Source organism: Gobio gobio (assembly GCF_949357685.1).
Source record: "Gobio gobio genome assembly, chromosome: 12".
In the NCBI taxonomy this organism is placed as follows: Eukaryota; Metazoa; Chordata; class Actinopteri; order Cypriniformes; family Gobionidae; genus Gobio; species Gobio gobio.
In genome coordinates this window covers 21138544-21150002 of record NC_137105.1, presented here as the reverse complement: position 1 = coordinate 21150002, position 11459 = coordinate 21138544, and the positions used below count along the sequence as shown (strand labels likewise).

At 38.8% G+C, this 11459-nt stretch overlaps 1 protein-coding gene across 3 annotated transcripts in view; it reads left to right on the top strand.

The window, feature by feature from the left end:
* Positions 1–2272: 2272 nt before the first annotated feature.
* Positions 2273–11459, top strand: part of mboat2b (membrane bound O-acyltransferase domain containing 2b) — a 36969-nt gene continuing 27782 nt past the window's right edge. Inside the window, exon 1 of one of the 3 annotated variants that reach the window (XM_079831246.1) lies at positions 2273–2546. In XM_079831246.1, the coding sequence (XP_079687372.1) occupies positions 2463–2546 (84 nt within the window). In that variant the 5' untranslated portion in view covers positions 2273–2462. The remainder of the gene's footprint in view (positions 2547–11459) is intronic. The other 2 variants (XM_079831244.1, XM_079831245.1) reach the window with 2 other exon arrangements.

The window sequence follows — 11459 nt, the reverse complement described above, 5'->3', positions numbered from 1 at the left end:
TCCCCTTGCAAAAACGTTTGCGTTACGCCGAGAAACAGCTCAAAAGTTTTTGCGAGCGAACGTAATGTTTCTCGGGGGGACGCAAAACATTTGCGAGAGAACGCAAAGCATTCACCTATTAGGGCTGCGTCCCAATTCGCATACTATCCGTACTAAATAGTATTCGAAAAAATTATTAGTATGTGTATGTTGGTATGTTGAAAAAAGTATTCCAAAGATTCCCGGATGGTTTACTATTTCCGGTCAGAATCCGAAGTGCAGATCGATCCGCACTCTAAAGGCCTGTTCACACCGGGACGATTTTCGCACGCGTTTATCGCCGACGTTTAACGCCTCGGGACTAAACAATGGGCGCCAATGTGAGTGTTCACACCGACGCGCAAAACGCCAGGCGTAAAAGCGTCATTTTTAAAAAAAACGCCTCAGGTTCGTTTTTTTATTTTGACGCGGCGCGTAAAAAACTGTCAGACCAATGAGATCGGCGCTTTTGTTCACGTGCCTGGAGCTGCTGAAGTGACAGTAAAACACGACTTGGTGGCGCTCAAGCACAAAACGGTCTTGCCGAGCACACATTGATACGACGAAGAAGTAGTAAGTAGACAAAGAAGAAGATGAACTGCTAATGCTGCTTGCCAGTTAGCAAAAAGTGTGTGAATGGTTTTGTCCATATACATAATATGTCTATGGTTTTGGCAAGCACGTAAATACTGTCTCTCTTCTCCTTCTGTGTGACAAGCGAGTGTCAGAGGCTTAAAGTGCCGCAGCACCATCTTGTGTACCGGGAGCACATCGACTGAATGTGCACGTTCACTCGGCGCAGCGCCAGTGAAAATCGCTTGGGTGTGAACACTCAAGACGCGCCGAAAAACGGCACGAAAAACGCTGGCGATAAGCGCGCGCGATATTCGTCCCGGTGTGTACAGGCCTTAAAGGCCTGTACACACCGGGACGAATATCGCACGCGCTTATCGCCAGCGTTTTTCGTGACGTTTTTCGGCGCGTCTTGAGTGTTCACACCATAGGTTCACACCCAAGCGATTTACACAAGGTACACAAGGTGGTGCTGCGGCACTTTAAGCCTCTGACACTCGCTTGTCACACAGAAGGAGAAGAGAGACAGTATTTATGTGCTTGCCAAAACCACAGATATATTATGTCTATGGCAAAACCATTCACACACTTTTTGCTAACTGGCAAGCGGCATTAGCAGCCCATCTTCTTCTTTATCTACTTACTACTTCTTCTTCGTATCAATGCGTGCTCGGCAAGACCGTTTTGTGCTTGAGCGCCACCAAGTCGTGTTTTACTGTCACTTCAGCAGCTCCAGGCACGTGAACAAAAGCGCTGATCTCATTGGTCGGCCAGTTTTTAACGCGCCGCATCAAAATAAAAAAACGAACCCGAGGCGGTTTTTTTTTTAATGACGCTTTTACGCCTGGCGTTTTACGCGTCGGTGTGCACAGGCGTTAAACGTCGGCGATAAACGCGCGCGAAAATCGTCCCTGTGTGAACAGGCCTTAACGGCTGATATTGCCCACAACCCATTGCGAGATGGACGAGGATTCGATTAGAACTACAATGAAATGCGGATAAAAAGTGTTTAAAAACTACAAACATGACGGTTACGCGAGTCTGACGGTTAAGTGGAGAGGATTATATAAAGTGGTTTGAGTGAGCAATTATCAGTATTTAACCTGACGAAAAGATATTTATTCAATATTATCCACATTATATTTCACCTGCAGCAGCATTGTGAACTTTTGTAATGATACGTTTGGCCATTAACTTTGCAAACACATGAGAGGAGTCTCTGCATTAAAGACCCACGAAAGGTAGATCATCGTGCTACTACATTTCTCTCCAATACGGTAGGAAATTAAATTGAAAGTGGGGGATTTTAACTGTGACGATGATTGACAGGGCAGTTTAAACGGTGACGGGACGCATGTAACAGAGTCCGTTAAAGATGATGGAAGTAGTATGTCCCAAAGCTTGCATACTCTTCTGCTACACACTCAAAAGTATGTACTTTTTCTTCACAAAAAGAGTACATACTTTTAGGACGTAGTATAAGTAGGCGAATTGGGACGCAGCCTAGTTTTCCTCCCATCTCATATTCCTTTCCACCACCATGTCCCTTTAAGGGCTCCGTAGACTTCCCATCACTAAAGTGAAAACGTCTGCTAAAAAAAACCCCGAAAACGTCTGCTTCTCATCCAACCAGTTCGGCCGAACGTCACGTTACGTAATTAATATTCATGAGCCAAGCCTTGGCAGTAGTAGGATTTGTAATCCGTTTGGTGGACTGTAAGGGTGTTGTACTGCCGTTTTTTACCAGCAGTGGACAGCAGCAAGCAGCAACAGTCTCTCCAGAGGTGGATGTGGATGTGTGGGATTGAATCAGGGCGAACTGGGCAGCCACTGTCATAGAGAACCGCACAGAACTAATACAATAGCGAAACATGGCTACTGAGACGATATCAGCCTGCACAGGATCCAGCTTACTACAGCCAATAAGCGAGATAACCAACCTTCCGTTAGATCAGGTACATTTCTGTTATTTCTATTTTCTGAAATGAGTACTGGAGGCACAAAACCCTCAATACTGCTTTCATTGGCATCCAGGTCCATCTACAAATCCTTTACAGGCTGTGCACGAAAACATTTGGTAAGGACAATGAAAACGTTGCATTTTTAGTATTTCCTCTCGAAATTCATGACGTCTGCCTTAGCAATCGCATATATCCGTCGGATAGAGTTGATGGTGTGCTCAGGAAATTTGCGTGATGAAATGGATGATGAGCTACTCGAGGATTTGCAAATGTGGAATGTAATTCATATACAACCTAGATTAATGTAGGCATGTATCACATAATACATAGGGGAGAAAAAAACAATAGTCTATGTTTGGCACTTTTTGGAAACGGCATGATGTGCCGAGGTAGTCTTATGAAAGATGTTTTTTTTTTTTTTTTTTTGTGTGGTTATCATCTCTGTTTGCACAGGGCCATAAGTATTATGGGCCAAGCCCAGAATGTCTAAACACTAAGCTTTTAATTGTCTTAACCACAAATTATTGGTCAGGAAATTAGCAAAATTTAAGCGAATGCACTACTTAAAATAGCTATTGCTGTTTCAGGAAAAACATCAAAAACAGAATGAAGTTTTTGGCAGAATATGGGAAGTTGTGTGTGGAGTGATGAATCACAATGAATTACAAGTTGCACAGTGATGCTCCAGAGCGATGTCTTTAAAAATATGCTGAGAAATATAATAATAAATGCATCTCTACCACAGTGAAGCATGGAGGAAGCGGTGTCATTGTGTGGGGAGCCTTTTTAGCTACTGGTATGTGTGAGCTACTTCACTGTGAAAAGTCATTTTATATTGAATATTGCAGAATGGCTTGCTTCCCACAATAGGAAAGTTGTTATCTAAAGAGGAATGAAGGCTCCTGCCCAAATTGCAAATACAACCAAGATGTGGCTTGAGAACAAGATAATCATTTTAATGTTTTGGCCTGGTCAGAGTCTAGATTTGAACCCTATAGTGAATATTAAACTCAAACGAACTGTTTGAAGAACAACACTGACTCTTCCTGTAAAAAGATGTCTGCAAGTTGGGGAAGGCTATTCCATGCCAAGTTTCTTTGTGCAATTCTTGCTAATTTCCTGACCAATGATTTGTGATTACAATGTTTTAAATATATGGCAATTTTTGGCTTGGCCCTTTTTTTGCCCATGAGTGTGTATACGGGACTGCATATCCCACGGAGAATAGTAATTTGGGTAAATGCTGTGTTTTGAATCTGTGTTCTCTAAAAGACATGACAACAAACTATAATTACTTTAGTAAAATCACATTGAAATGTCTTTTTCGCTCCGGAAATATTGGAGCAATTTTAACAGGATGCTTTGAGTGTTAGACATTCTATGCATTGATAAATATATCAGATTATATTCAAGTGAATTATAGATGTGTTATCATGATAGACCGGAAAATCTATTTTGCATACGGTACAAGCATTTACACCTTAAATGGTCTATGGCTTTGCAAATTAGCCTGTACCGGTAGATGCCAAAAACCATGACCTAAGGTCAAGGACAAAGGCCTGTTTATGGAGGTTATGTCATATTATGAAGATGGATGCTGATGGTGCTGATTACTTTTCTCACTAAAATATATGACAATGGCAATTGATAGATGCTAAATTGGGCCTTTTGTTTAAAAGCGTTTCAGCCACCAGTAAATAATTTTCACTTAATTGAAACTAAATCCCATTGATTTTATTCAAGGAGTGACACAGGCCAAGAGGCCATAGTTTTTTGTAATATCTACTTTGTAAAAAAAAATGTCCATCACATTTTTAAAGTGGTGATTTGTGTGGATTGATTGGAAAGTGGTGATTTGACACTAGTTTTGTGAAACCATGAAACCAAACCGCCAAAATGGATAAGAGTAGTGATTTATTACATTACACAGTTTGATTTCTGCTATATTGATTTAGTACAGACAGTTGGACCTTAGTAAAGATGGTGTTGTCTGTGCTCATATTTTTATTGCAAACAAAAGGCATACACTATACCGTTCCAAAGTTTGGGACTGGTGTGATTCTTAAAATGTTTTAAAATGTTTCTTATGCTCACCAAGGCTGCATTTATTTGATCGATGCATTAAAAAAAACAGCAATATTGTGATGTATTATTGCAATTTAAAATAACTTAACTTATATATTTGATATATTTTAAAATGTAATTTATTCCTGTGATGGCAAAGCTGAATTTTCAGTATCATTACTCAGTCTTCAGTGTCACATGATCCTTCAGAAATCATTCTAATATGCTGAATTGGTACTAAATACACATTTATTTTTATTATTGTAAATAGTCATACTTTTTAATATTTTTGTGGAACCATGATTTTCATAGAATTCTTTGATTAATAGAAAATTCAAAAGAACATCATGTGAAATAGAAAATATTTGTAACATTATCAATATCTTTACTTTTTTGATCAATTTAACGCATCTTACTGAATAAAATAAATTTCTTTTAAAAACACCCTGACCCCAAACTCTTTGAACTGTATGTTGTCTATACAGACACTTTAGATGAAGGTTTTGTTGAAAAGTTAACTCCTAAGGTATCCTGTTGATGGAGAATAGCTCTGAAGTGAGAACAGACTGTAATGTGAGCAGTAATAATCAGCTAGCATTGCTCTACCCCTGCCATACACTGGACTCCTGTTACACTTGGGTCTACAAGAGAGAAAGTATCTAATGCCTTTTGCCTCTTGTGCAGTTTGTGGTTGGTTTGGATTAGACAGTTTCCATCTGCAACAATATGTCTTGTTTATTCTTTTCTATTTGGACACATTAGCTGCATTCATCAAATGACAGTGCATTTCATCAGTGTTGTTGTCAGGTCACCAGCATCAGTGCTTTTAATGTTAGCATGAAGAACATGCCATTTCACAGCCATGGATTGTTGTGTCAAAAGGTCAAAGCTTAAATAAAAAAAACTGTTCCTTCAGAATTCACCATTTTATGTCTTATTGTGATTATTATTATTATTATTATTATCGATTTGACCAGGACTATATTTTTGTTTGACCAGTGCCAGAGTAAGTGTTTAGGAAACCTATTTTTTATGTAATAATAATATGTGTATTCTATATACACAATATATCAGCGGCCATATCTGTATCGGCCGATAAATGTGACTTGTTAAAGGGTTAGTTCACCCAAAAATGAAAATTCTGTCATTAATTACTCACCCACATGTCGTTGGACACCCGTAAGACCTCCGTTCATATTCGGAACACAAATGAAGATATTTTAGTTGAAAGCTGATGGCTGAGAAAGGCTTCAGACAGGCCTCCATTGGCATTCAGTACATTGACACTTCCAATATCCATGAAAGGCACTTAAAACGTCGTTACAAAGTCTATCTCACCACAGTGGCTCTATAATAATTTTACGATGCGACGACAATAGTTTTTGTGCGCAAAAAAAATCAAAATAACACCTTTATCCAACTTGTTCTCGACTTCCGTGTATGCCTCCACGACGCATGCGCGAGAATATGACGCAGATCCGGCGTTCGGACATATGACCCAGAAGCGATTTGTTTACGAGCAGAGGAAGACGCGCGTGTCTAAGCTGTTGGATTCTACATTGATCGTGCTTTAGGTCTCGGCGTAGTGCTCAAAATGGGGCTTAAGTGTGTATTTAATGGATTCCCGAACGCCGGCGCTACATCATATTCTCGCGCATGCGTCGTGGAGGCACACACGGAAGTCGAGAACAAGTTGGATAAAGGTGTTATTTTGATTTTTTTTTGCGCACAAAAACTATTGTCGTCGCATCGTAAAATTATTGTAGAGCCACTGTGGTGAGATAGACTTTGTAATAGGGCTGCAACGACGCGTCGATGACGTCGACTACGAAAATACGTCGACGTGCGTGAAATGCGTCGACGCGTCGGCGGCACATTATTTACATTCTAGAATGGAACAGAAGATCTAGAATAATGGCAGCTTCTGCTCCCGGGCATAGTGAAAATGATCATTTATCATATAAAGCCAGACGGCGACATTCAAAAGTGTGGGAGTACTTTAAACAGAAGCCGAATAAAACTGTGCTTTGTTCGCTCTGTAACGCCGGTTTCACACTGCACGCGGTGGCAGAGCAGAAGCTGTGCGCGTGGAGAGCGGGAGCTTTCACACTGCCAATCAGTGTTGCCAAGTCCGCTTTTTTCCCCGCGGAATTGGGCTACTTCTACACTGTTGCCGCGGGCTGTGTCTCATGTCCGCGGGTTGAAGCAAAAAAACACACATATTTAACCCCCCGAACGCGATGTTTACCAGAGAACCTCCCCGAAACGCGATTGGGCTTGTTTTGGGCTAGTTTTGAGTAACGAATGGGTGGGTTTTGTTGTGTTTGCCAGTGTTCTCTCGCGCAGCTGAACGCGCCACGCGTGTATTGCAACAGACGGTCACATTTTCCTGGGTTCTTCTCATGGTTCTTCTCCGACCCCAGTACGTCTCGTGCCTTTATTTATTATGGGCTGCATATATCTCCTGTTAATGCGACCTGGTTCCCCTCTGTCCCAAACACATATGCATAATAACATGCTGTATATAGGTAGTTTGCATGATTAAAGTAACATTAAAGTTAAGATATGCCTCTAGCTTTAATCATTTAAATGTGTCTTTGAAGTTTGGGCAAAAACTTCTGGCAGCTTTAGTCGTTGTTTATGCACATGTATCTTCAAAATAGACGACTACATTAAAACTATGCTGAAAGCTCCTGTATGTGAACCTTTTGCAGATAAATACAAGTGCATATTCGTTTACTATTGACACAAATCAATAAGTAAATCATACTCGACTATTATAGTAAACAACTTTTCCTAATTAGGCCTACTCTGTATACATTTTATGATGAATAGTATCATTATATATTATGTTTAAAAAGCTTCTTGTGTTCATATATTTCATTATAAAATGGCATACTATGTACACTACCCTTCCTGAAATACAATTAATATTGTCATCATTCATTGATTTCATGTTAAAATAATATACAAATTCACTACCCTCTTTGAAATACAATAATCAGTAAAAAAGAATAATAAGATTAATCTGGAAAAATAATCGTTAGATTAGTTGACTAATCGAAAAAATAATCGTTAGATTAGTCGTTAGTTGCAGCTCTACTTTGTAACAACGTTTTAAGTGCCTTTCATGGATCTTGGAAGTGTCAATGTACTGAATGCCAATGGAGGCCTGTCTGAAGCCTTTCTCAGCCATCAGCTTTCAACTAAAATATCTTCATTTGTGTTCCGAATATGAACGGAGGTCTTACAGGTGTCCAACGACATGAGGGTGAGTAATTAATGACAGAATTTTCATTTTTGGGTGAACTAACCCTTTAATGATTGCTATGTATCAGTTTAAGTAAAAAATATTTAAAGCCATGAAATCAAAATTTTGATTTCAATATTTTTTGGCTTTTAGAATGAAAATGTTAGCCTTACTATTATATATAAGCTAGTGAGCTCCAAAAGAATGACAAAATTTGCATATGGAAGATATTCAAAACTTACAGTCTTCTGCTAATATGGATAAATGATTTTGATGACATCATGCTGCACATCAGCTTCTCATCAGTTTTTCTGTCCAATCAATTGCTCTCTAGAATCTGAAGCCTCCCACCCCCTGCATTAAAAATAGACACTGAAGCTGTGGCTAAAATCAGTCACTTGTTCACACACATTTACTATTTTCTATATGGTGAATGACACACAGTGCACTATATAGGGGATAGGGAACAATTAGGACAGTGTAAATATGCTTTCCAGTGGGGCGAATGAAGTCTGGTTTCGTGTTAATGTCATGCAAACCTCTGCAGTGCGCACACAGTCTACTCTGGTCCAGAGATACGATAGCACAGAGCGACTCAAATGCGCAAGTCGGTGCAGACAACAAAACATATCGGACACATTTGAATTACCAAAAAAAAATAAAAATAAGGCAATAATTGGGTTGAAACAGTTAGAGATTACCAGGAAACTGTGACTTTACCGAGCTCAATGGCGGCTCTGGCCGAGCTGTGATATAATCTAAACGCTATTGGTTATTTAAAAAAAGGGGAGGAGCTGATCAATACATCCCGCCTTGTCTTCCTGTTTCAGTTGAAATGATGTCAACACATTGAATAATGCTGCGTGTTTCAAGGCGCTTCAGTGGGCCTTTAAGCTACTTTATTTCAACATGAATGATCATAGGATAGGACCCACATTATTTAAAAGTGCAGTGTGTGATTTTTAGCAGCATCTAGAGGTGAGGTTATGAATTGCACCCCCCCCCCCCTCCCTTTCGGAGCATAGAGAAGCTACGGGGGCGGACACAGGACAAAAATGTCGTCGTCGGGGAGAGCAGAGAGTAACTAGCGCTCTGTAGAGTCCGTTTAGGGCTACTGTAGAAACATGACGGTGCAAAATGGCGATTTCACTGTAAGGGGACCTGCGGTGTATGGAGATAGAAATGGGACATTCTAAGGGTTCTAAATAGAAACAGAACGGTACATTATGTAAGGTCTTTACAATCCACTGAAAACAGTTTTTTATATTATATTGCATTTCTGTCAATAGATCGTCATAAATACTACACACTAAACCTTTAATTCATCCCACCTTTTGTTAAAATTTGAAGCCTGTAGACATATTTTTGGTCAGTTTTGTTACCTTTTTAAAAGTACTAAAATAATTTTTTTATTAAAGAATGTTGGCCTACGTCTGTTAAAGTCTGTTTTAAAATGATGCAGTTTTCCACTTTGTTGTTTGGTGTGATTTGAAGCATGTAGAAATCTGGAACTTTTAAGATGATCATTTGCTGTTTTGTAATACATTTCACAAAACGTAGATTGATATCTAGTACCAGCTAATATATTGGTAATCAGCTTCAAAATATTATATCGGTAGGCTATTGTATCGCGAACCATTTCCATATTGGTGCATCCCTAGTGTTTTCAGTGTTTAATTCAATCATAACTTTTATTTTAATGTGTTTACATATTTAAAAAAAAAAGTTAACCAAAAATAACATAGTGTAAAATTGTATATATCTGCCAATATTGATTATCAATCATAATATCAAAATGAGTGGTATCATCCTGATGTATTCAATGATCAATTCAATTGTATCATTTAAAACTATTGATTGGATTTTTAGTGTGACTCATTTTAACCACAGTTGTATGCTATTTATTGATTATCTGCCGAGGCATTAAAATAAATTATTGGTATCAGCCAAAATTTCCATATTGGTGCCCTGTGTATTCAGTGATTAAGGATCACAATGCATGTTAACATTTTATGCTCTGCTTAACCTTCACTGTGAGAGGTTTTGGTTTCTTGAGCTGAATGGACAGGTGAAATGGAAGGCGGTATTCTTATCCAACAATGCCACAATCCCTGACTTTTACTTAACAAAGACCCCTATGCCTCATTAATGCAAATGATACCTGTGTGTATTATTGTGTGGGCCTCTAAATTCATTAGTCAGCTGTTTTGCACTACCTGATCTGTGCGGTGCCTTCGCCTGTTTGATTGAGTTCAGGGCTTACGGTAATAAATCATATGAAGTGCTGATCTCAGAGCATTTGCTCTACACATGTGAACCAACAACTTAAAGGGATAGTTCACCCAAAAATGAAAGTTTGCTGTTAATTTGCTCTCCCTCAGGCTATCCAAGATGCAGGTCTTTTTTTCAATGGCTACCGTCACTTTGAGAGTAAAAAACAAACAAACAGGCAAAACAAATGTAATACCTATTGCTCATGACGATACATTGAGGTCTTTTGAAAACTGGTAGTCTTGAGTTGTATTTGATTTTGAACTTCAAAATGTCTAAACTCTGACAAGACCCTTTCTTAACAATGCCGTGTCTGTGGGAAAAGTGGCAGTCTTTTGGTCTCCCACAGGAGGAGGAAGCCTCAGTGCTCTTTGCTAATTACTCAAGGAGAGAACATTATTCCCATGGGTGTCCTGATGGAAACAATGCGGAGTCCAATAATTGATTTAATCAGTGAGTTGATTTAGAGGCAGATTTGATTTATTATTTGCATGTTGTTGAGGAAACAATAATTTACACTCTCAAATAATCAAACTCATTCAGGATGTTTAGGCTCTTCAGTGAGTCATGTTTCTTTGGATCCTAAATTGTCATGGTGCTCACTTGATTTGTAAAGGGCTTGATCATTTTTCTTCATTAAATAATGTGGAGCAGTGGGCTCTCTGTAGGCCGAGTCTCTCACAAGAAGATGCAGATTAATTTAGCAGGTCTCCTGGGCATAAGAATCCGAGTGTGAGAGTGTTTTTTAAAGACTGCGGTTTACCCTGTTACTCAGCATTTTCACTCATGTGCTGGAGGAAAACAAATCCTCACGTTGCCACATTGCTATTTTCTGGATTACATAACAAACGAGGGCCATCCAAGAATTATGTGTGCAACCAAAGGTTGGCCTGAGAAATGCAAGAGAGACACATCAAATACCTTTTAAAAAGTCAAAAACATTTAATCCAAATAATAACATGTATAGAGACTGATTATACCAAATGTCTTGTTTTTAGACATGCAAAGCTACATATTCTCAAATCAAAAATTTACATATGATCAATTCTTGCGTTCATAAACCACCTGATGGCGCACAACAGAATGGGACATTTTTTTTAATAGGGAATCACAATATATCAGTTATGAGTCTTAATACAAATATTTAATTTAATGTATCTGTATCAGTCAATTTTAAATATTTAAAGGGATAGTTCTCCCAAAAATGAAAATGATCCCATAATTTACTCCCCCTCAAGCCATCCTAGGTGTATATGACATTCTTCTTTCAGACAAATACAATCAGAGAGTTATATTAAAAAAAGTCCTGGCTTACAAAAACC